We start from the raw sequence: 23,559 nt of genomic DNA, 5'->3' as shown, positions 1-23,559 counted from the left end.
GCATATTAATAAGAGCACAGAAGTCCCCAGAGATTCCAGCACATGTTTTGTATTTTTCAGACCATCTTTCAGGAATTAGTAAAGCACTGGCACTGCTCAGTGTGACTAATCTGGTCATTAAAAGGAAATTCTTTTCTTTTAAGCTTAAGATTTAAAAAGTGACACAAGACTGAAATAACTGCCCATACAAATAGCTGAGTGTGTTTTTGCAGCCACACTTAGCTGACTGCAGCTCACGTTCTGTAACCATCACTTGAAAACCAATAGTCCTGCTGAAGTCAGTGCACAACTCATCAACTCGAGCTGGGAGCTGCAGAAACGCAGCATGGTCAGCATGTTGGAATTTCTCATGCACTTACAGTGCGTTCTGCTATTTATGATGGCTTATCAACCAGCTCCTTCTAGAGCCAGTGCTGATTAAATGTATTAAATGCCTATGCTGAAAGCTCTAGACCCTTTGAGAGTTAATTAGGTTTACAGGTATAAATGAAAATAAAAAAGAAGCCACTGCTAAGTAATTAGTTCTCCACCAGTCAGCAAATCAACTAAAAAGCAGCTTCTTTACTGCCTGCTGTTTCAGATTGAAAAAAATCTATTTGAGAGGAAAAAAAATCTCTTTCTTTTATTTTCTCTTCAGAATCTTCAGGACCCATTTATCGGCAAGTAACCAAAATTGTTCTTGCTAGCAAGACACACTGCTTCTTTACCAGGAGCCCATTGTTCCATTAGCAAATCCCCTTACACCTTTCTTTTTGTCCAGGACAATGGCTGCGGAGCTGGAACCGTGCTGAGCACAGCCTTCCCAGGAACTCAGCAAGGGAAGCTCAGCACAGAGGGTGGTGGCTGAATGAGGGTGTTGTGCTGCTTCTGAGACCAGGCAGGGGGTGGAGCAGGGGGGGGGTCAGAGAGGGAAAAACTGCATCTACAAGCCAGACAGATGCTGAATATGTAAAACCAAGGGGACAAATAGCTCAAAAGGGATGTGATTTCCCTGCTTTTCCTGCCATAAAAATAAGTCATCACCGAAAAATATTCAACTGATATTGTACCGTTAAGCCTCATCATAAATCTTTGGCTCTCATTCCCCAGATCCTCCTTACTCCAGTAAATCTGCTGATGTCACCAGGATTTCTCCAGAGAGGAATAGTGTGCAGGAATGGGACATTTATTGCAGACCTTTCAAACAGTGAGACAAAGCAGTTGGTATTCTCTTCCAGTGCATGAGAGGGCTCCTGCCACACTTCTTTATTTATTTAGCACTGGGCTTTAACTGAGAAGTGGAAGACTTTAATACTCCCATCTGATATAAAAGATGAAGGCAAGCTAAGAACATACCTATAACAGGAATGCAAGAATTCCTGGAGATTTTGCCACAGGGAAATTAGTTTGCTACAGTGGTATAAAGCTCTTGAACCTAATCAAAGATAAAACTCTGCTAAAGAATTGTCTCCATGCAACAGAACATTTCAAAACCTGTGAACAAACAGTACAAAGCAGAACAACACTCGCTGTGCACAGACTCCATCTTCTCACAAAAAGACAGCTTTTTATTTTGATGAAAAATAACAAGACATTTGCACACAAATATTATTGTAAAAAAAAATAAAAATCCTCTCCTAGCTGTTTGCATTCAATGAGATTCTGCCCTTTGCATGCATTTGGCTGGGATTCCTCTGCCAACAAACGGTAATCCCCTGCATGAAGCACTGCACTGAGAACCATCAGAGCCATGGGCCTGAGCACAGACACACAGAGAAGGAAAAAGGAGGAGAAGGACAAGAAGAAGAAATCCTCATGGCATTCAAAACCCTTGCTTTCAAATGGTGCAAAGAGAATTGGAAGGAAAAAACCTCGGGCTGACTGCAGTGCCGCTTTTTGGGGGGGGACTCCTGATCTGCAGAAAGGATGCAGCCGCTCTGCACAGAGCTCTGGGAGTCCTTTCATCTGATTCCTGCTACAGGCACCTGCTGCTGCTTGCGGATCTTGTTGAACAGCTCCATGTACTGAACCATTGTGTCCGCGGGGCTGTAGATGCTGTCATGTTTGGTGCCAAACACAGACGGGATGCCGGGAGTGTGGCTCCCCATGAAGCTCTGCATGAACTCCATCAGCAGGTTCCAGCAGTCGTTGGCTATCACACAGGGGCAATACTCCACCTGGCAACAAAAAACACAGCCCTGAAGCTCACTGCAGGGCCATAACCATGCAGAGGACAACGCATGTTCCTCTCCCTGCCTCACTGTTTTAAATACGAGATATGCATCAAGAGTTTGAAGCCAGCAACCAGCCCCTCTGTGCTGTGGCTGCAGAGGGATAACAGTGCTTTTCTCTTTGCGAATGTTGAGCATATAACAGCAGAAGGATGGGCAAACACATTCAAACATGACACGCAGGGAATACGCAAGCCACCTCTTCAAAAGAGAAGAAAAAGAAAGGTAAATCTACCCTGTAGGTTCACTGGTCACATTAAATCTCCAGTAGTGGAAAAACAATGATAAACTTCATTCCCACAAGTTGGTATATTAACAGCTTATGTGGCCATAACATCTTTCAGGTGTGTAATGATAAGCCCTTGGGATTTAAGGACTTGCAGTTCCAGATCAGGGATTATGTCCTAATGGACACCCTGAAAACAACTAAACCGAAGCAGAAGCAACCAGACTGCCAGGAAAATCTGGTCCTGAACTCAAGTTTAGGGTAAAACAAGATTCTCTTTAACCCCAGGTCAACAGCAGTGCTCACACCACTACATTTGTGTTTATTCCTATGAAGACACTTCTCAATCCCATCCCTGCTAACTAGGAACACCTGCCTGGGTAGATGCAGCATCATTATTAATTATAGACCAGTTAATAGGATTTTGTGTTTAGGAAGACATAAGCTCAGATTTTGAAAGATCTTCCAACACCTAATTCTCAGCTACCCGAAAGACTGCTAGGCACCAACACATCTACGTGTCTGGAGCCCCACCTGCTCTCTGCTTTGCCCTTCCTGTACCAGCACAGCCCAGCTCCTCGTCTTAATCCAAGATGTTTCTGAGATACTAAGGCTTGTCCATAGCTTAAGTGCCTTGCGCTCACACCTGCAATCAGCCAACCACCTCCCCACATGCCTTCCTGGGTCCTGCCACAAAGGGTCACGTGCACAGATGCATCTCCCTCTGGAGTGTTCACGGTTTGCTGCAGCCCAGCTTCCACCCCATCGGACACCCGACAACAGTGGCCATGCTGGGACTGATGCTCTCAAGTCTCATCAGCAGCCACAGCACTGAGCAGAGCCATCTGATGAGAGGCTCTGAGCCCACACAGCACCCCACGGTGCAGCAACCCAGGTCAGCACACGTGGGGCAGCACTGACACCCGCAGCACACAGCTCTCTGATGAGGACAGCTTTAGAGCCAAACCTGTGGCAGGAGGGCAACGCTTGGTGCTGCTCAGCCCAGCCACTGTCTGCACAAGGTCAGGAAAGAAAGTAAAACCCAAACCAGCATTAAATTAGCAGCAAAGTGTTCTACCCACCTCAGTATGTTTATTAACATGAAGTGCACTTCCAGCATTGTGCATCAGGACTTTAAGCAACTTTTGGTTGGATGGCATCCCTTCAGGGTTTTGTCTATGGACACCTCAACAGCAGGCTTTTCTGTAGGCAGAGCTGAGCCCTGCAGTACCTGAATTAAACCTTAGTGTGAAAAGGAGATAAATGCTCTGCCTGCACACATGAACGCATCCAGTACAAACTGCCAGCAGCTAATAACACAACTGATACACAGAAGGGACTCAAGGTTTCCAGCTGAGCCTCTAGCATAGGATTTCCCTACCTGCAGCTGGATTTCATACCTTTATAGGTGATTCTTACCTCCACAGATATCCCCCGGGCGCTGGGACCCATCGTAACGGTGCCCACCTTCACCAGGAAGTCGCAGTACTGGTAGCGCGTGCCCCGGCTCTCAATCTTGTTTGCCTTGGCGTTCTGGAAGAAGCCTTTCAGCTTCACCATGAGCGTATCGAAGTTGGCATCTGCTATGAGGCAGGGACCGTTTTCAAAGAGAGCGAAGCAGCTGAGGGGATACTCAGAGTTGTGCATCACGTACATCAGCTTGCCCGTCTGCCCTGAAATAAAGAGCAACAGCACTTTCAGCTGCACTTGTACGTGCTTTAAAGAAGGAAGCACCTGTTCTTCCTTTGTTCTCCTTGCTGCCTCAGTCCCGCTGTCCCTGTACCATTCACACACACACTGTTATCCAGCAGTTCAGTGAACAGACAGTATTTACTTCTTAACACTTAAAGAGGAAAGAAATCTTGCAACCAGTTCCTCATCCATCAAATGGTCCACCCATCATATCTTCCCAGTTTGGAGAAAGGGATGCTGTGGGGGATGATGTCAAAGACCTTACTGAAGTCCCGATGGAGGACATCAGTGCCTCTTCCCTTGTCCACTGCTGGGGTTACACCACCATAAAATGCAACAAGGTCAGCCGGGCAGGACCTGACTTGGGAACTCCAGCTGGTAATCCCATATCACCTCCCTCTCTTTTATGGGCCTCAGGATGGCTTCCAGGAGGATCAGCTCCACGATCTCTCCTGGCATGGAGGTAGGGTGGACAGGGTGGTAGTCACCACGACTGTTCAAATGTCACTGAGTGCCTTGGTGACCATGTCAGCCAATTTCCTCAGGACTGCTGGATGCATCTCATTGCACCCATGGACTTAGCGTCATTCACAGTCCTCAGACGGTCACAAACCTGATCTTTGCTTCCAGCAGGAGGGCATTGCTCCCCCAGCTCCCAGCTTCTGACCCATCTGCTCTAGGGCTGTGCGAAGAGCAGTAAAGACTGAGACAAAAAGTTGTTGCATCCTCCAGCATTCTCCTTGTCTGTTGTTACCAGCCAGTCTGTGTTGCTTATGTGTACGGGGTCCATGAGAGTTTACTCATGGACTTTCCTTTTGTGATTGAGGCTCCTGTAGAAGCCTTTCTTATTCTTCTTTGCACCCCTTGCCAAGCTCCAGTTGGGCCACAATGCAGTTTTTTCTCATATTCAGACAGAACTTCCTGAGTTCCAGTCTGTGCCCAGTGCCCCCCATCCTATCGCGGGGCACCAGCAAACAGAGCACGGCCCCATTATCTCGACACCCACCTACAATATTTGTACAGATTGCTACGATTCCCCCCCTCCTCCGAACCGTCTCTTCTCCAGCCCCAGGGCTCTCAGCCTTGATGGAAACATCAGGAGACGCTCCAGGCTCCCACCGCCTCCGCGGGCTCTGCAGCAGCCCCGTGTCCGCCCATTACTGGGGAGCCCGGCACTGGGCGCAGCGCTCCGGCTCCTCCGGGCAGAGCGGAGCGGAGCAGCGCCGCCTCGCCCCGCCGGCTGCGCTCTGAGCCGCGCGCCCCACGAACACCGGGGCAGCTGACGGCTCGCGGTCGCCCTGCCGGCCGCCGGGACCCCCAGGTTCTCCCCGCAGAGCTCCTTTCCGGCCGTTCTGCGCCAGGAGCCCTGGAGGGGCCGCAGGCCGAAATCCCTGTGCGGGCGGCGAGCCTCGGGCTCGGCAGCACGCGTGGAGCTGCCCCGACGGCGGGCACCGCCCCGCCCCGCCCCGCCGCCCACCTTGGCTGCTGATGGCGGCGGCCGTGTGGTACGTCTCGCAGTCCACGCCGAACGCGCCGTGCTTCTCGGCGCCCAGCAGCTCCAGCTTCTTGCTCAGCAGCTCCACCGTCTGCTGCACGCTCTTCCCCTCCAACACGGGCACCTGCGTCACGCTGCGGGGCGACAAACGGCTCTAAGCAGCCGCGGGGACGCGCGCGGAACCCCCCCCCCCCCCCCAAAAGCCCCCCCCGGCCCCTCACCAGGTGACCCCCATCGCTCCGGCTCCCCGCCCGGCACCGGAAGCGGCGGCGGAAGGTCGGGCGCGCGCACGCGCAGCACGTGTCCGAGGGCCGCCATGCCGAAGGCGGCGCGCGGCGCGGAGCCGCTGCACGAGCAGATCCTGAGGGCCGCCGCCCCGCGAGCGCGGCAGCGCCGGGGCCGGGAGGCGGAGGGCGATGCGGAGGAGCGGGACGGAGGTTACGTGGGGCCGCGGCTGGCCCGGCGCATCCTGCGGGAGGCGCGGAGGCAGCAGGAGGAGCTGGAGGCCGAGCACGGCCCCGGGGCGCCCGCCCGACCGCTGCCGCAGCGCTGCGCGACCCCGGGCGGCCCCGGCTCGGAGGAGGACGAGGAGGACGAGGAATGGCCGACCCTGCGGCGGGCCGCCGAATGGGACGGGCGGTGCGGCGGTGGGGACGTGGAGGTGGACCCCGAGGACGAGAAGGCGCTGGAGCTGTTCATGAGCCGCGCCCCGCCGCTCAGGTGCGGGGCGGGGGGGGGGAGGAGGGGGCGGGGGCGGCGGACGGGGAGCCCCAGTTCCTCAGCACCGACCCCTCCCGGCCCCCCAGGCGGACGCTGGCTGACGTAATCATGGAGAAGATCACGGAGAAGCAGACGGAGGTGCAGACGGTGCTGTCGGAGCTGTCGGGCCGCCCCGTGCCCCAACTCGACCCCCGCGTGCTGGAGGTGTACAGAGGTGTCCGGGAGGTGAGGGCACTGCGGCCCCTGCCCCACGCACACCTTTGTGGCACCTCCACCCCAGTGCAGCGATGGCATCGCTGCTGCTTCCTCGGGGATGCCGTAGATCTCATGGTGGGGGACGCTGATGATGGGGACGCACGCGGCACGCAGCACTGCCCCACGCTGAGCAGAGACCCAGCACAGCGCCTTTCCAGCAAGCAGACAGCTTGCTTACAACCTTGAGACAAACCACACCCCCTCTGCTTTCACTGAAGGTGCTGTCCAAATACAGGAGTGGGAAACTCCCCAAGGCGTTTAAAATCATTCCTGCCTTGTCCAACTGGGAGCAGATCCTCTACATCACAGAGCCTGAGACGTGGACGGCAGCGGCAATGTACCAGGCCACAAGGTGGGACCAGCACAGTGCACTCTGAGCTGTTGTTTTCTCTTTCCGCAATGGAACGAGATGTACAAAATACCATCGTGTGTCCTACACCCTGCTCCTCCCTCCCCGTGCCTTGGAGCAGCAGGAATGCCCAGAGACAGAGGAGAGGGTTCCTGCAGTCCCCTGCTCTCAGAACCTGGCTCTGGAGATGCAGAGCACACACCTCACTTCATGCTTTGCATTTCACAGGATATTTTCATCCAACCTGAAGGAGAGGATGGCCCAGAGGTTTTACAACCTGGTGCTGTTGCCACGGGTCAGAGATGATATTGCTGAGTATAAGCGCCTCAACTTCCACCTCTACATGGCTTTGAAGAAGGCTCTATTCAAGCCAGGAGCGTGGTTCAAAGGTAGGGGCTTCCTGCGGGGCTGCACTCCACCCATGGGAGCCTGCTGCAGTGTGCAGCAGCTCGGCAGGGCAGTGTGTTGCACAACACTACTTCTGTACACTGCTCTCTTTGTGGCTGTGGGGGCTCAGTGTGGTGGAGGAAGGTGAAAGGACGTCCATGATGCAGAGGAACTGTTATTTCCTCGGGTTAAATGTGCCCCGAGAGAGCAAGGCTGAGCCTCACACCCTGCAGTTCTGCCTGCTGTGATGATGAACAGTGGTGCCCAACTCTTCTCCTCCCACAGGAATCCTCATCCCTTTGTGTGAATCGGGGACCTGCACGCTGCGGGAGGCCATCATCATCGGCAGCATCCTCACCAAGTGTTCCATCCCTGTCCTGCACTCCAGGTAACGCAGTGGGGCAAAGTCATCGTGGGGAGAACAGTTTGCTTTCAGGGACACCAGATCTATCCCTCAGCCCATCCAGCAGCTCAGAGTGGGAGAACTTTGCTCATCACCTTTGCCCAGGGCTGAGATTGGAAACTGTCCTTTTTGTGCTGGGTGTCCCCCGGCTGCTGCTGGCCCTGCCCTCACCTGCTGCTCCCTCTGTCCCCACAGTGCAGCCATGCTGAAGATCGCTGAGATGCCATACAACGGTGCCAACAGCATCTTCCTTCGGCTGCTCATCGACAAGAAGTACGCGCTGCCCTTCCGCGTGGTGGATGCCCTGGTCTTCCATTTCTTGGCCTTCCGCACAGACCCGCGCACCCTGCCTGTGCTGTGGCACCAGAGCTTCCTGGCTCTCGCCCAGCGCTACAAGGAGGACCTGTCTTCAGATCAGAAGGAGGCTCTGCTCGAGCTGCTCAAGTTCCACAGCCATCCGCAGATCTCAGTGGAGATCCGGAGGGAGCTGGCAAACTCCAAGACGCGGGATGTGGAGGGGCAGGAGCCTGCAGCCATGGAGTGAGGGGAGGAGGTGGGGAAACAGCGTAAGCCTGGCCTGCTCCTGGGGGCTGCTGCACACTGCTGGGAGCAGTGCCTCCAGGAGGTGTTTGGGAACATCCAGCCCTGGGATACCACTGCTCGTGGTGCTGTACCCCCAGGGCTGGGCTGTGCTCCCTGCACTGCTTGTTGCAAGGCAGCCCCATGCCCCTGGCACCCAGGAAAGCAGTAGGTTTTGTCCTGCTCCTGTTCTGGAAAATAAAGCCCAAGCTGGGTCCCGCAGTCTAGAGTAGCCCTATTCTGCATTTGCATCTTTCTGTGGCTGCATCCACACATCGTCCTGTCCTGTCCCCAGCAGGGGGCAGAGCAAAGCCACCAACCCTGGGCTCCTTGCAGCACTGCACTGCAGGAGCTGTCCCGACTGCAAAAGGAGGGCAGGGGCTGTGCGACTCTCGTCTCCCTGCTGGCAGCAGGCACGTTTCCGACTGCTGCACATTAAGTGGTCTGTGCGATGTTGGGCAAAAAGGCAGGGGTTAAACATCTTCCTTCAGTGAGAAAGGTGGGGGCCAAGGTTGGGGCCCCCAGACTGTTCCCAGAGCCCACAGCTACTCTAAAATGAAGAAAGTGCTACAGGTGGTGCTTCCAGGTTTGCTGCCAGCACCTGACCTCCTGTGCCAACCCAGGGACCCTGTGTACAGCCCCAGGCAGAGATGAGGGCAGAAGCTGCCCAGCAGCACTGGGAGCAGAGAGAAAGCTCTCTAAGAGCCCCGGTTCTTGCAGGGCTGGCAGCCTTTGACTGCTCCCTATTCCTCCCCACTCCCTGCAGTGCATCCCTTTGGAGATGTCTCATGGCCTGGGCCTCCTTCCTGCCTGCTCCCCTCTCAGCAATCCACCGTTGTGCTGGCAGCCCCTCCTGCACTGACCATTCCCAAACACTTCCCAGTTGCTCCAAGGACTTTGGCTTTCTGCTCCATAGAGATGGAGCAGCCCCAGCACCACAGCACTGCTGCCCTTGGCCAGTGAGGCCACAGCCCACGTGTGGCAAAGCCCACAAAGTGCCACCTCTGCTGGAAAACCTAGCAGGGGCATCCCACAAGGCTCTGCACTTCCGTGGGTGCTCACCTGGACACTACAGGGCTTGCAGATGTCCAGCTTCGCTCCTGGAAGCATCACAGCCCATGGGGAAGATTCCCTGCAGCTTCATGCAGTGCTGAGCACCACCTCCTCCCAGCTCCACTTCTCCCCTTCCCCAGCAGCCACACAGAGCAGAGCAGCACACAACACCTGGGGCTGCTCACACACCGCAGCACTTCTTTTTTTCTTGGTTTCCTGATTCATATTTCCTTTCTTTAAAAAACCCAGAAGCTGATAAGCAAGAGATATACCATGCTGCCAGCACACGCAATGCAATGCGCTCACCTTCCTGCAGCGCAGCGCCTGTCTGTGCAGGGAATGCTTCAGCAGCACAGAAAGGCTGCAAAGGGAAAGCCCTGACACCACTGTGCTCATTTAAAATACTTTATTGCAACATTATACGGTACTTGACTCTCCCAGCAGCAGGACTCTTGCATGTGAACACCAAAACAGATTATTCTTAAATTAAAACTCACTCATATATATATATATATATAAATTTGTTTGTACAGACGCTCCTCGTGACACGGTGGTGGTGGGAGAACAGCAGCCCCAGCTTTTTTCACCCGATAAAATTTATTTCTGGTGGCACCCAGAGCAGATTTCCCCCCCAGGAGGACAGCAGCCACAGCTCTGTGTCCAGAGGGCACCCTCAGCAGCACTGCCTCCCGCCCTGCAGCGGCTCTCTGGCTATTCCTGGTTAATACAAGTCTACCATTTATTGATTCTCTCTTAGAAAAGCAGCATTATATAATGTTTTTTTCTTTTAAAAAAACAACACTTTTTTTTTTTTTTCTGTAAAACTAACAGACAGGATCAACAATAACAACAACAAAATGCAATCACTTTTCAACTCAAGTGCGCAGTGAGTTTTCTATCCTGTGAGGACACAGCTCAGAGCCATACAGGTATTGATGCAGAACAGCCCCCCGGACACGATCTGAGATCCCTGGCTTAGAGGAATGAAAATGCATTTCAGACTATAGCAGCACATTCAGTGATTATTTTTTTTTTTTTTCTTTAAATCTAGCCTGACTTCTGAGCTACCTACAGCCAACCAGCTTTCAAGTGAGAGTCTCCCATTGCCCAGGGAGCAAAGGAAGTGGACAAAGGATAAAGGCACTTTAGGAAGGAAAAAAGACCAGCATCCAGGCCCCACCGCATGGAGCAGCAGCCTTCCTCCCTCCCCTTTTCATAGCACTTAACAATAAATTAAGCAGCCTCGGTGGGGCAGCAGAAAGCCAAGGCACTTTGCACGGGTTTGCACTGCAGCATCGTGCTGCACCCATTCGTCTCCCCAGGGCTGCCCCAGGATGAGGACTTCTCTGCCATCCACGCAAAAAAAGGGAGCGCTTCTCCCAAGCAAAGCCAAGAACCCGCAAATCCCAGACCTAATGGCAACTAGAAACAAGGCACACACGTCCCTCCAAGCAGAAGCAGCCACACCACCCCAGAGCCACAGCTATCCACCACACAGCAGCCCAGACCCAGGGACCTCTGTGCTCAGTGAGGGGGTGACAGACATTTTGGTCACGTAAGCCAGGTGAGAGCTGGCTGTGCACGAATGGTGGTCCATGCAGGGCTGGAAGTCATTGCAGTAAACACAACTGAGCACAGCAGACCTCTGCCAGTCAGGGGGGCAAAGAAAGCAAACAGAAACATTTTACCATTTCCTTTTGGATTCTGCTCCCCTCCTCACCTCTTCTGCAACCCGCCCTCCCCCCTGGAAGGGCCACCTCGCCCCCACCACCCCCAGCAGCCAGCGAGCAGAGTTCAAGCAGCAGTGAGCCCCACAGAGTCACCAGAGATCCTGGCACCCTCCCCCTGCCCCCCTCTTGGCGCTGGAGGTGGGGAGAAGGATGAGCATGGAGCTGTCCTCACACAGCCAGCAGGAAGAGCAAATCCCCACAACAGGCTTCTGGTGGAGGGGCTCTCAGATGGGCCAGGGGGATGCAGCGAGCTCTGGGTGCCTGGGGTTGGGTCCTGCTGTCGTGGGGACGGGCAGCTCTCAGGCGGGTGCAGCCTGTCACAGGTTGATGTCCGTGACATCTGTGGGGGTGCTGGTGGGCTGGCTGGCTGGGTAAGCAGCAGTCTTGGCGGTGCTGTATTCCTGTTGGCTTTGGGATGCCTGCTTCAGGCTCTCGGCTAGGGCTGCCTCAATCTGCTCCTGACAAGCCTTCAGGCAGTCCTGTGGGAGAGGGATGGGACAAGAGGCCTCAGTTCTGCTGTTCATAGAGATGAGGGCCTTAGAACAGTTGTGAGCGGCTGCTGGATTATACCTCCAGCCCCTGGGACATCGAAACACACAGAAGACACAGAAGCCCTTTTCCTGTAGGAGACACCTCCAGCTTGCCTGTCATTTAGACCCTTCCTAGAAGTCCCATGTTCTGGTTATCCTCTTCCCACTGTATGCAGCAGTGAACTCAGCATTGCAGCCAGCCACCCCAAACAAGCGCAGGGGCAGAGCAGAACACCTCTGGGCTGGCCAGAACCATTCCTCAAGACAGATACACACGAGTGCAGGCTTGGGGACCCAGCTGCCTCCCTCAGGCTCAGGGTCTCCTCAAGCTCTGCATCTCATCGTGCCACCGCCACTCCTTCCCCTGCCCAAGTAGGACCAGGTCATCCCTGCTGGGAGCCCGGTGTCACGCACATCACTGCGGATCTCCACACAGCCGGGACCCAGCCGTGACCAGAGGAGGGAACTCCCCCGCCTCACCACAGCAATGCTGTGACCACAAAAGGGCACAGCCTGGCCCCTCTCTCACACGCTGTCACTCAGCGGCACGAGGCAGCATTTCGCACCTCAGGGCTGTAGCCCAGCCGGCTACCATGGGGCTGCGCGCTCGCGGGATATTGTCACACATCGAAATCTCTTACCAGGAATCCACCGCCGGTTCTTAGAAACTGTCAGAGGATGTGGCGAGCAGAAATAGCAACGCCCACCACCCCTGCCCTGCGCCGCTTCCAGTAAGTGCAGCCCAAACACGCTGCAGCCCAGAGCCGCTGCCGGGCCGAGGAGACAGCGCAGGGCACAGCGCAGTGTAATGGAGCTGCCCCCGCCTCCCACCTGTCTGCAGATAGGGATGGAAGCAGAGGAGCCACAATCAGTCTCTCCATGGGCAATTTTGGCAGAGATGCTGAGAGTCGGCTCAGCTGCACGCAGCCCTCCACCTGACAGTGGAGCTGGGGGCTGTAGGGGCTGCCCCAGTCTGCGTGCCCTGACTTCATGGGCAGCTGAGCTGTGGGCTCTGCAGGCTGAGCGTACTATGGGAGAATGGTGCAGCTCTGAGTCACAGCCCAGGGACAGAGCATGGCCGTGCTCAGGGAGAACCACCAGCCCTGCAGTGAGATGGGAGGCTGGGAGCTTCCTCTGGGAGCCCTGCGGTGCTGCAGGCACGTCCCCAGGGCTTCCTCCTGCTGCAGGAGCTGGGCAGGGGCTGGCTGTGCAGCACCCGAGCAGATTGGAAGGCAGCTGAGCTGTCCCTGACTGTTTTGGCTCCACTCCCTCTGCAGTGTCCTCCCTGCTTCCCACCTGTTCCCTCCACCAACCCCAGCCCACAGCAGGTTTCAGCCCCTGTCCCATTCACCGCAGCAGCTTGAAAGCAGCTGGCTGCACTGATTAACTCTTTAAAAAATCTCCTGCAAACAAAAAAATATATAAAAAGCTGCAGGAATAAAGCAAGACATCCTCCTGCCCCATCCCTTCTCTGCATGGACAAAGCCAGGTCACAGCCTCCCATCCGGCACAGGCACCAGTTCCAAGTCCCAGCACTGCTGTCAGGGGACTGAAACCAACCCCATGCCGGCTGCCGGCATTCGTGCTGGGGCAGAAGATCAAAAGGGGCCCAGGCAGGATAAGGGCTCCCGATGGCTTCATAGCATCCAAAGTGACCAGCACATGGGGAGCCTGGTGACACCCCTTTCCCACTCAGAGGCAGCAGAGGGGTGGGTGGATGCCCCTCACCACCCCATGCCAACATCCTGAAATGCTGCATGCCCCCAGCCTGGGTACCTGCAACCAGACACCATGGAGTCAAGCAGATGCCAAGCCCAGCTTCGCCCCATGCCCCAGCCCACCTGGTCAACCCGATCCCACCAACACCTGTCTGCGCAGGGAACAGACGCTCCCTTTTGTGCTGCTTTTCAAAGGCTCTGAGCTCATCTCCTCAACACAGATGGCACATGAGGGCCAGGAGCCGCCTGCAGCCATGGGCTGCACTGAGGGCAGCACATCTAGAGATGCTCTCTGGTTGTCAGGCCTTCATCAAACCAGGGCCAGAATCATTACAGACAGCTTATTTCACCCCCTCCATCCAAAGCAAGCTGCAGAAAGGGTAAGAGTCTCCACCGAATCCCACAGCCAAGCCTCCCCGCTGCTGCCCAGCCGACACTCACCACCTCTGTGCCAGTGATGCCGGCCAGCAGCTCGGTGACCGCCTCCCCACCAAAGCCATTCACGGAGATGCTCAGGCCGTGCACTGCTGCACTGATGCTGCCCGTCGCAATCATGGAGGGGGGGTACATGGCAAAAGTGTAGTCTAAAACCAGGTTGAGGACACATGAGAGAAAAAAGAAGCTGTTAGCAAGGACGTGTGCAAACTCTTAAGTTCTTCGGATTGATTTTCATGGGAAACTAGTGAGGGCAGAGCAGTCTCCAGCTTAGCAGTGAGAAACAGGAGCAAAGCAATGGAGAACAGGTTGAGCATCACAACAGCAAGCTTCACCAAGCTATTTCCCTGGGCCTCGCTCACCAAAAGAAGTGCCGAAGGTGACCTTGCTCCACTGACAGAACAAGGCCGACCCAGGCTCACAATGAAGCTGCCTTTGCTCTGGATGCTCTCCAGCACACAGCCTCCTGCAGGCAGAACGATGGCACAGCTGTTCTGCTCCTCCCACCATCTCCCGGGCACCCACTAAGAACCCCCAGGACACTTCTACTTTGTCAGGGAGAGAGAACAAGCTGCTGAGCAGCAAAGCACTCCCGTATGAATGAAGGCAGGCACCCAAGGCCGTTCTCCTACAGCTCTCCCCAGCAGGAGCAGGCACCCACCTGTGGCACACAGGGCAATGAAGGTCTGTGCGTGCTTCTTCACCAGCTCCATCTTGTCCTTAGGAAGCGGGAGGTGATGGAGGATGTGAGCCAAGAAATCGTTTGCTATCACTGAGACAAGGTCCCACTTTAACTTCTCCAGGACCAGAATCTCCCAATCCTGCACAAAGACAGACAGACATTACTCAGCAGGGCTAAGTCCAGCAGAGACACTCAACTCACAGGCAGTTACACCCAGAGTCTGGGGAAGGGCCAGTAAAGCAGTGCAGCCCTTTAGGCAGTGAGGATGAGAGGGAATGTCCCCGCACTGTGCCTATGGCACAAATCCAGCCTTGTGCCGCTGCGAAGGTTGGAGCAAAGATGAGAAGAGGAAGCGACAAATCCGGTTTCTTCTTCCCAAGGCACAACCAGATTAAACTCCTGCCTTGTAGACATTCCTCTGGGCACTCCTTTGTTTTGCAATGCTGCTGCAACAGTAAGAAAAACAGAGCAGGGAGCAGCACACACATCACTCATCTGTTCCCTCCTCACTCCTGAAAAGAGCCACCCAGTCTCCCAGGAGCAGCACAGTGTGGGGCCAACAGGGACCATCTGGTGTCACAGCATAGGGAACACAGAGACCCTGCAAACGTGCAGGGGAAGGAAAGCACTGCAGCATGCACCCAAGCCTCTGTGCTGGGGCTGGAAGGGCAGAGCTGAGCTGGAATTCCTATCAGGTATCTCCATTGCAGGGCCCAGTCTTGTCCAGCACAGTATCTGTTCTTTGTCCAAATAGTCTAGGATTACAAGGTCAGCGCTGCCCACAGAAGTGCCACAGGGCTGCCAGAATAGATGGATTTGAAGAAGTGAGATTTTTTCCTAAGGGCAGATCTCCATCTTCTTTTCTCTTTTTTTTTTTTTCCCCTTAACTCACTTTCCTCTCAAGACAACAACACTGGTTTTGAGTTGCTTAAATGAACAGCACTGCTCAACCTGCTCCAAATCCCCTGCCAGGCCCAATGTGCTACTTGCTGCTTCACAGCTTGTGCTTCTCCAACCAGAAAGCTGTGCTTTGCTAGAACAGACTTGCTGTGTCCCATATGGACAGCCAGCCTGCCAGGCTTGCTGTATTTTTTAGCCAAATCCACAGAGTAAAAGCAAGAAGAAATGCAGCAACGAGACCCAGAGCCTCGGTACCACAGCACAGGGCACTCAGGATGCCTGATTCTGCAGGGAAAAAATTAGGCTTAGATGGGAGATGGCCACCAGCTCAACTGAGCAACACAGCAAGGTGACACGAGGGAAGAGTTGCAAGAGAACTGCCATGTGCTGTCTGGGAGCTGCTGTGCTCCACACAGCTGGAGCCCAAGGCATGCAGTGCTGGCATGAAGTGAGAGCCCAGCAGCTCCCACCTGACCCCCTGCACAAGGTACAAACACAGCCCTTTTGTGACCCAGGGACAAGGCTGGAAGGGGGAAATGGACATCACTGCTCATCAAGCAAGCCTCAAATGCATCGCTACACCTGAAAAGGAAGCTCCTGAGAACAGAGGAGATGCCAACCCAGCATATTCCAGACCTTGCTCCTTGTGTGTCTTCTTGGAGCTGCAAGCCAGCTCTTGGCATGTGGCGTTGGTGCTGGTGTGGCAGAAGGCCTGTCCCTGCTGAGACACACTCTGCCCCAAGGAGAAAATTCAAGGTGCGGATTGGCTGTGAGACCTCACCTGGGGCACACTGGCTCCTGCCACACTGGGACTGGTCCAGCACAACAGCCTGTCCATCTGCAGTGCACAAAAGCAGCTCTCTTCCACCTCATAAAACGGTTCAGCTTCTTGAAAACCTTGTCACAAGAGGCTGATCCCTAGCTGGCACTCACGGTGCTGGCTGATGATGACAGGAGCTGAGGACTGTCACCAGCTCATGGGGAAAGCTGCCCTCTGGCCACACCAGCTCACTCCTCCTTTCTCTCCTGCTCACCCATGGGACTCCCCACTCTCTGATCAGCAAGGCAGAATTTCTGAATCACTTTATCTGTGGAAGAAGCAGAACAAAAGGCTGCAAGAGATAGGCAGGTAGGTTTGTGACAGCAGCACCACTCAGTGTAGCAAACATCCTTTTCCTGGCATTTTGTTTTGCACCTAAGTGAATCAGTCTCTGCTTGCCTAATGAAAGAGAGGAAGAAAGTGGAAAATGTTTCCTTTGTTTTTCCTGCCTGTGGAGTCCCACCTCCCTATGGAAGGGTTGCAAGCTGCCAGCATCACTCAGAAAGCATCCCATCACCAGGAATACACCCAGCCCCTGCCCCATAAGAGCTCCCCACAGTTGGCCAGCATCTCTCAGGCTGGAAACCACATAACAGCTGGGCTTTTCCTACAAGCTTGCATCCTCCATCCTTTCTGGCTGCATCCTACAAAAGCAAAGGAAGGGAAGCAGCTAGCATTGTCCAGCGCCTTCTCTGCTCACTACGGTCCTACTGCAGTGAAACAATCTCAAGCCCCTCATCAAGGGGGATCTGAGTCACAAGGAAAGATGGTTTTATTCAGTTTGCAGTTCTGCAAGCTCCAACTCGGATGTGACAGTTACAGCAGCTTCTCTCCTTGTTTTGTAGTGACAGCCACCCTGTAAATCAAGCTCTGCCCTCAGCAACACCCACACACGCGCCATGCCTACGAGGCTGTGTAAACACATCTGGCAATGCTGCACAGGGAGCAGAGCCCAGCTCCTCTGCAGCAGCCCTGCCTGCAAGAGAAAGGAAGTCGCGCTTGATTTTGTCACTTGGGTTGATAAGGTACCATTTTACACCACCAGCGCCTCAATAAGACAGCAGCAGAGCAGGAGCTGCTCTGGTATGCTCATGAGCTGACTCAAAGGAAGGGTGGAAGAGCTGCTGATGTGGCTGTCGGCAACCCACCCTCCCCAGCAGCTGAGACGCAGCTACAGAAATGAGAGGCCATGACAGCCCATCTACAAATAGGAAATCTGGGGCAAATGTTCATTTCCATCCCCTGACTAACCAGTTCAAAACTGGATGCCAAGAGTAAAGGTGCCAACTTCAGAGGCAGAAAGTCACACCTATTCCACCCGTGCAACAAACAGAAGGTAAACCACAGGCACGCACATATTCTGGAAGGTCAATGCTTATCACAACCGAACATCTCTTTCTGCTCAGCCGTTATTCCTTCCTCTCATTTTCACTCCTCATCATCTGGTGTCTCTGCTGCTGCCCTCACTGTGTGCCTCATGGCCTGGTTCTGCTCACAGTCTGTGCCAGTTGATGCCTGGAATCCGAACAACTGATCTTAGATCAAAGAGCTCAAAGGCAAGCCAACAGATTAGGGGCAGATCAGGCAGATGCATGCAGGCCAAAGAATAAGGTGACCTACAAGTGGTCTCCCCAGCCCTTGAGCAGCTGAATGCCTTCTTATACAAGCCAGAAAAACAAACAAACAAAAAAAACCCTGCACTTTATTAAAGGAAAAAAAAAAAGGTAGGTTAGATAACGCCCTTGACGGAAATCCAACTTCCTCCAAATGGACAAGTCCCTCGTTGCATCACTTCCTTCTCTCTAGAATAACTTCAGCTAGATTGTGTTTCAAATGTGTCCATTCTGAGCTGCTGAGCTGGTGCCAAGGATCCCCGCAGGAGAAGGAAGCAAAGCTCACGGGAAAGCAAGCTGGCTTCCTCCCAAAGGCCAGGAGGGACCAGTGGGAGCTGAAACTGCAATGATCCACAGGAGGCAGCCTGGCTGTACCACTGCCCACATCTTGATGAAGAAGCTCCCCTTCCCCTCCCCACCCTTTTCCAGAGCAAGATTGTGAAAGAGAAGCAACATTACCACAGCGGAGGGAAACAGCAGCTCACCCTGGTTTTGTAATTGGGGCGTTAACTCTTGAAAGGTTTTTCTCCACTCTGAGACCTGGCAAGTATCTTTAGATGCTACCTCTGCTCCCTCTTTGCAGTGGAGAACAGAGAACGGGAGCAGGATCTGCACCCAACAAGGTTAAGCATCTACCAAAAGTAAGCCTTGGGAAGCTGCTCTGGTCACACTGACCCCAGTGCACAGTGAGGAATGACACCTGCCAGCTACTCAGCTGTGCCCCACTCTGCAGTGTCCCAGGATCCTGATGGGAAAACTGCACAGGAAAAGCAGAACTCCAGCACAAAGACTTGCACAAAAAAGCAAGCAACAGGTGGCTGGCAGGCAGCACTACTCTCCTCCATTTCCACTGCAACACGAGCAAGAAGAGGGAGAAAGGAAGATGAATGTTGTGGCATGGCTTAGCCACAGCTTCCTGCTGACAAACCTCTGGGGCGGGAGGGCGGCCTCCAGCAAGGAGGCTTCAGCATTTCAGTGGAGGGAAAAGGAAAGCCTCTGGGATGGTGCTTCTGCATGCAAACACATCCCATGCCCACTGCCCACCCACACATCTCCTAGCTGTTCTCTGGAAGGAGCCTGTTAAAACAAAGCTAGAGATTTGACTGACAGAGAAAAACTGCACCAAAAATGAGTCTTCAAATAAACAAGAATCTGCAGAAGACATGGTATCTGCCAAGTCCAACCCCTTGTGGCCCAAGGTCCCTGCTGCAGAAACCATTAGGATCTGCTGTGATGATCACCCCTAACCTGCAGGGGTGATGACAATGGTAGGAAAGGGAGACAGAAACACACGAGTAAGTCAATGACACCATGCCAAGAGGAACCTTTCTGTTACAAGCTGGTATGTGATGGACCCCAGCCCTGGGAAGATGCACATGAAGAATCCATTGACAGGTGAGAAGCTGCTCTCCAGGACAAAATCCTGCTGACAGGTGGACAAAACCATGGCATGGTTTTTGTGGCAGCCCTAGCTCAGCATCGAAATCAGCAATGAGCATGTGCATCCCCTCTGCATTTCCATCCCTCACTGTTACTCAAGGCAGTGATCTGTGTACAACCTGATCTAGCTGTACATATCCCTGTTAACTGCAGAGGAGTTGGACTAGATGACCTTTAAAAGATCCTTTCCAACACTAAGGGTTCTATGATTCTACTTTCTTCATGACTGCTAGAGAAGGCAACAATCACCCACAAATAACTAAAGGGGGAGATGTATGGAGGGGAAGGGATTTTCCCCAACCTTCACTGGCACTTGGAAAACCCACAGTCAGAGCAAAGCCCATTGCAGACCTGCCTTCTGATTCACACCTGAAAGTTCTGTCCCCACCTCGGGGACAAATCATACTTAGATCACCTCACCCACCACCAGCAGAAAAACAGATATTTAATACAGCGATGACTAACCCTGAGAAATTCTCACAGATAAACCTCCGGGGATGTTTATTACACGAATCGAGGTGGCCGTTTCCTCCTGAGAGCTTTGACCCAGCAGCATGGGAGGTCCCCAAATAAAGGGGTTCTCTGGTTCCCTCCCCCACCACCAAAGCTGAATTCAGAGGTTAGGATCTTTTATCAGACCAGAAAACATTCAGCTTTTCAAAGCCTATGCAGCTACTGCCCAAGTATCTGATGGGACTAAGCAGAGCAGCCCTGCTTTAACTCAAGGCTTGGAAGCAGGGCCTGGGCAGCAGCAAGCTCCCAGCACTGCCATCACCACAGCAGCACTGGCAGCCTTGACGGTGCAACCCAGCAAGCCAGATCCTAGGTCATCCTGCTCCCACCCATTCCACTGGGTAACTTGGCACCTAAGGCCTCATTTCCCCAGCAGGTGGAAATGCAGCTCCCATGCCGTGCCCAGGAGCACAGTGCAATGCAGCTGGAGCAGAGGGGCACACTGCAGCACCTGCCTCCTGCTCCGCTGCAATGCAGATGGGGCCTTTGTTCCCCAGAACTCGTTCAGGAGAACGCTCAGGAGCAAGCTCTGTGCTGGCAGCCAGCATGTAAGGCACAGGAAGTTTCTCTGTAATGTGGAGGTGAAAATCCTGCTTCCCACAACAGGGAGAGAGTGTGCCAAGGAGAGAAAAGTCTCCACCTACAGACATCAAACCCACCAAGGCAAAGAGGTGAGAAAGTCGGCTGGGGAACCAAGAGGAAGGTGGAGAAATGGGACAAAAAGCACAAGGAGACACAGGGGCAGGTATGCTGCCAAGTAGCAGCACGCAGCAGATAAAAGGGCTGGGGAGGGGCTGGAGGGCCCTTAGAGATAGGGGTGGTTACCAGGAGCTGCTGAGGCGTGATGGAGTTGTCTGTGTAGATGCAAAGCTTCTCCACAGTAAGGGGCATGGTTTCCCGCAGCTTGGAAGCCAGCAGCATGCAGACTGCCCCCAGAAGCTGCAGGTGATTCTTCCGCACGGGGACGGACGACAGGTAGCGATCCACGTAATTCATGGCCAAAGGGAACACCTCCTCCTCACATTTCTGCTCCTCGCACACCTGAGAAAAACCAATTACAAAAGAGAAGAGAAGAGAAGAGAAGAGAAGAGAAGAGAAGAGAAGAGAAGAGAAGAGAAGAGAAGAGAAGAGAAGAGAAGAGAAGAGAAGAGAAGAGAAGAGAAGAAAAAAAGAAAGTTTTAATCAGCACCGGACTCCCCAGATCCTGCCTGCACCGCAACTTCAAAGGTTCTGGTCAGGATGGTGTTTCACACCTATCTGCAGGGCTATGACAGCACCACAGTGCAAAAGTGCAAATGAGTTACAGGTGTTAAGTCTACAGCTTCCACAATAGCAACAGATTCCACCAAAGCTGTATGCCTTCATTCATTTCTTCCTGCAGAACTTGTACTTGTGGTTAGAAAGAGCCCGGTTGCTTTATTTGCAGCCTTCTAACTGCTGCTGGGGATGCCTGCTGACAACTGAGCAGCCCCGGATAGTTGGGACCATGGGGGGAAACTCACATTGCCAGCAGCGCCCAGCTGGAGAGCCGCCTGTGCAGCATCCCCAGCCAGCCCCCAAACCTCCCTCAGCCACATTGGCACCACCACCATAAGCAGAACCCCAAGGCTCTCCATTCCAGTCCTTTGCTCTGATAAGTCAGCACAACAGCAGTCACAGCCATACGAATATTGAAGTTTCTCCTCAGGCAGCACTGTGCTTCCCCAGCAGCGACCCTGCATGGGCTGCACGCAGTGCTGGGAGCGGTGCCAGGTGTCACCTACTTTTTGACAGCCTTCCGAGCTCCCCAGCAACAGGCTCCAAAGCAGCGTTTGTCTAACTAACCTTCTCAGAAAGGGAATGGCAGAAACAGGACAATGCTAATAGGAAGAAGAACAAACACACTCGCTAAAAGCACCGTGCCCCATCGGTCCTTTTCACCAGAAGTGGGCTCGATCCAAAGTCATCTGCTTTTTGCAGAACGTTCTTTCTTTCTGTGCTTGCTGACTGCACGCTCTGACCGCCTCACCAGGAGGTCCCCGCTGCAGTGCATCCCACAGAGCCGCATTCGTTTTTCATTTAGGGAAGGAAACGCTAGCGATATTATTTCCCCCTTTTAACGAGGCGTTCTCGGCCCCGCACAGGACACGCGATCCTCCGCACCGCCATCGCCGCTCAGCCCCCCTCCCTGGGCGCTTTTTGGAGAGCATGGTGCGGATGGGGCTCCCAGAACGTTATCGAGAGCGGATGGGTGCACAGGCTGCGGCTCGGGGCTCCGCTCCTCTCGCTCGGGGCGATCGCCTCCAGAACAAGCGCTGCCCCCTCGCTCTCCCCGCACACCGGAGCCGCAGCAGTACGGACACGACGCCTCCGCCGCCCCCCGGGCCGCCCCGCACGCCGCACGAAGGACCGTGCCGGGAGCTGCCCTCCTCCCCGCCTCTCGCCGCCTCCTTCCCGCCGGCGCGGGGACTTGCGGGATAGGACGACGGGTGCAAGAAAGCGCCAGGGCCAGGGCCAGGAGCTGAGCGCGGAGGCGTAGAGGAGGCGCCGGCGGGGGCCGTACCTCCAGCATCCAGAACGCCAGCATTTTCCGCATGTAGGGCTTGATCTCGCGCTGCACGCATTGGAAGTAGGAGACGCGGGGGCTGTAACGCTCCTCCTGGCTTAGCAGGTTCTGCAGCACCCGCCGGTCCCCCAGCAGCTGCGGGTCGCGCCCGGCGCGGGGTACTCGAGCCGCGGGTTCCACGCACAGCAGCTCCATGGGCGCGGGCGGGCAACGCCGGCTCCGCTGCTGCGGCCGCGAGACGCCGGGAGCGGGCGGCGCGCCGGGAGGCGGGGCCTCGGCTCGGCGGGCCGGGGCCTCGGTGCTCGCAGCCAATCGGCGGGCAGCTTCGGCGTAACGCGCCGAAAGCCGGAGTGGCCACGCCCCCCCAAGTGGCGGGGCTCGCGCCGGCGGGCTGGCAGCACGTGGGGCGGCCGCGGGAGCCGCTGCCATGTTGGGGGGAGGCGGGGAGCGGCCGCCCCCGGGTCTGTCCCGGCCCATCCGGCGGCTGCGTGGGCCCCCGCCCCAGGTCCGTTTGGTTTGCGGGAGCTGCTCCCGGTGCCCCGGCGAGGTCGAGGCGCCCGCGAGGGCGAGGGATGTCCAGGCAGGCTCCAAGGGGACAGTCCCCGAGCTCACAAAGAATGCACATCAAACCCATCGTTACTATTTCTAACAGTAATTTTTCAGCGTTTAGTCCTATTCCTTCCCTTGCCAGAGCCTTTCAAGGCTAGGAAAATAATCAGCTGTGTACACAACTCGGAGCCAGTCTGTACTTAGCCTGCTGTCTTCCAAAAGTTACCCTCACGTTGTGACTGGTGCAGCTCCTCAGCAGATAGCAACCTCAGTGTCTGCAGAGATAAGGCCTTGCAGGGCTCCGCTGTTTTTTTCAGAACGATGAACAATAGTTTGGAAATACCTTTGCAAATTGTACCCCAAGCAACTTCTTCAGGAATTTTCAGGGAAGCTGAAGTCTTTCAAATAAGTTTGCAGCGTGCCTTCTGCAGCACAGGGTTTGTTCTGGGCTGGTACTTCATTCAGTCTGCTTGCACCTGGCCCAGCAGTAATTGCTCTGTGGCATGGGAAGTTGAAGGCAGCAGGATACACACCCACCCACGTTGCTCCATACGGTTTCTAAGTGCCTACAAAAACTGGGATGTCTCAACTTTTCTACTGCACCAGAAAACAGCCTCTAAAATGTACAGCAGATTCTGCAGTTGGGATGTCAAGGTTTGTCTTTGAGTCTGAAAATTAAAAGAATTCAAGCTCTGGAGTTCCATTTCTATGGAAG

At 54.5% G+C, this 23,559-nt stretch overlaps 3 protein-coding genes across 4 annotated transcripts; 1 reads left to right on the top strand and 2 right to left on the bottom strand.

Annotated features, from left to right (window-relative positions):
- Positions 1 to 1,505: 1,505 nt before the first annotated feature.
- On the bottom strand, positions 1,506 to 5,975 carry MED20 (mediator complex subunit 20). Of its 2 annotated transcripts, XM_031605852.2 has the most exons (4): positions 5,845 to 5,962; positions 5,606 to 5,757; positions 3,856 to 4,109; positions 1,506 to 2,156 (listed from the first exon to the last, which is right to left on the bottom strand). In XM_031605852.2, the coding sequence occupies exons 1-4, from the start codon at positions 5,856 to 5,858 to the stop codon at positions 1,941 to 1,943; spliced, it is 636 nt and encodes a 211-aa protein (XP_031461712.1). In that variant the 5' UTR covers positions 5,859 to 5,962; the 3' UTR covers positions 1,506 to 1,940. The 2 variants fall into 2 exon arrangements, with proteins under 2 accessions (XP_031461712.1, XP_089980529.1); XM_090124403.1 differs by lacking the exon at positions 5,606 to 5,757 and having other exon boundaries at positions 5,845 to 5,975.
- BYSL (bystin like) lies at positions 5,940 to 8,548 on the top strand. Its single transcript, XM_031605847.2, has 6 exons — positions 5,940 to 6,343; positions 6,430 to 6,568; positions 6,817 to 6,950; positions 7,176 to 7,336; positions 7,620 to 7,722; positions 7,933 to 8,548. The coding sequence occupies exons 1-6, from the start codon at positions 5,940 to 5,942 to the stop codon at positions 8,279 to 8,281; spliced, it is 1,290 nt and encodes a 429-aa protein (XP_031461707.2). The 3' UTR covers positions 8,282 to 8,548.
- A 1,212-nt stretch (positions 8,549 to 9,760) lies between these two features.
- CCND3 (cyclin D3) lies at positions 9,761 to 22,545 on the bottom strand. Its single transcript, XM_031605850.2, has 5 exons — positions 22,293 to 22,545; positions 20,576 to 20,791; positions 14,444 to 14,603; positions 13,789 to 13,931; positions 9,761 to 11,578 (listed from the first exon to the last, which is right to left on the bottom strand). The coding sequence occupies exons 1-5, from the start codon at positions 22,488 to 22,490 to the stop codon at positions 11,417 to 11,419; spliced, it is 879 nt and encodes a 292-aa protein (XP_031461710.1). The 5' UTR covers positions 22,491 to 22,545; the 3' UTR covers positions 9,761 to 11,416.
- Between the last annotated feature and the right edge of the window lie 1,014 nt (positions 22,546 to 23,559).

Source organism: Phasianus colchicus, chromosome 25, assembly GCF_987193195.1.
Source record: "Phasianus colchicus chromosome 25, bPhaCol1.hap1.1, whole genome shotgun sequence".
In the NCBI taxonomy this organism is placed as follows: domain Eukaryota; kingdom Metazoa; phylum Chordata; class Aves; order Galliformes; family Phasianidae; genus Phasianus; species Phasianus colchicus.
This window is presented reverse-complemented; position numbering and strand designations above follow the sequence as displayed.

Excerpts from the sequence above, each read along its gene's own strand:
- MED20 (XM_031605852.2), bottom strand. Across the intron at positions 4,110-5,605 it reads CGCCGCCATCAGCAGCCAAG|GGCAGACGGGCAAGCTGATG; the intron begins GTGGGCGGCGGG and ends TCTTTATTTCAG. Across the intron at positions 2,157-3,855 it reads CCCGGGGGATATCTGTGGAG|GTGGAGTATTGCCCCTGTGT; the intron begins GTAAGAATCACC and ends TTTTGTTGCCAG.
- BYSL (XM_031605847.2), top strand. The coding sequence starts at position 5,940 with ATGCCGAAGGCGGCGCGCGGCGCGGAGCCGCTGCACGAGCAGATCCTG. Across the intron at positions 6,951-7,175 it reads GCAATGTACCAGGCCACAAG|GATATTTTCATCCAACCTGA; the intron begins GTGGGACCAGCA and ends TGCATTTCACAG. Across the intron at positions 7,723-7,932 it reads ATCCCTGTCCTGCACTCCAG|TGCAGCCATGCTGAAGATCG; the intron begins GTAACGCAGTGG and ends CTGTCCCCACAG.
- CCND3 (XM_031605850.2), bottom strand. The coding sequence starts at position 22,490 with ATGGAGCTGCTGTGCGTGGAACCCGCGGCTCGAGTACCCCGCGCCGGG. Across the intron at positions 20,792-22,292 it reads TGGCGTTCTGGATGCTGGAG|GTGTGCGAGGAGCAGAAATG; the intron begins GTACGGCCCCCG and ends GGTTTTTCTCAG. Across the intron at positions 11,579-13,788 it reads GCATCACTGGCACAGAGGTG|GACTGCCTGAAGGCTTGTCA; the intron begins GTGAGTGTCGGC and ends CCTCTCCCACAG.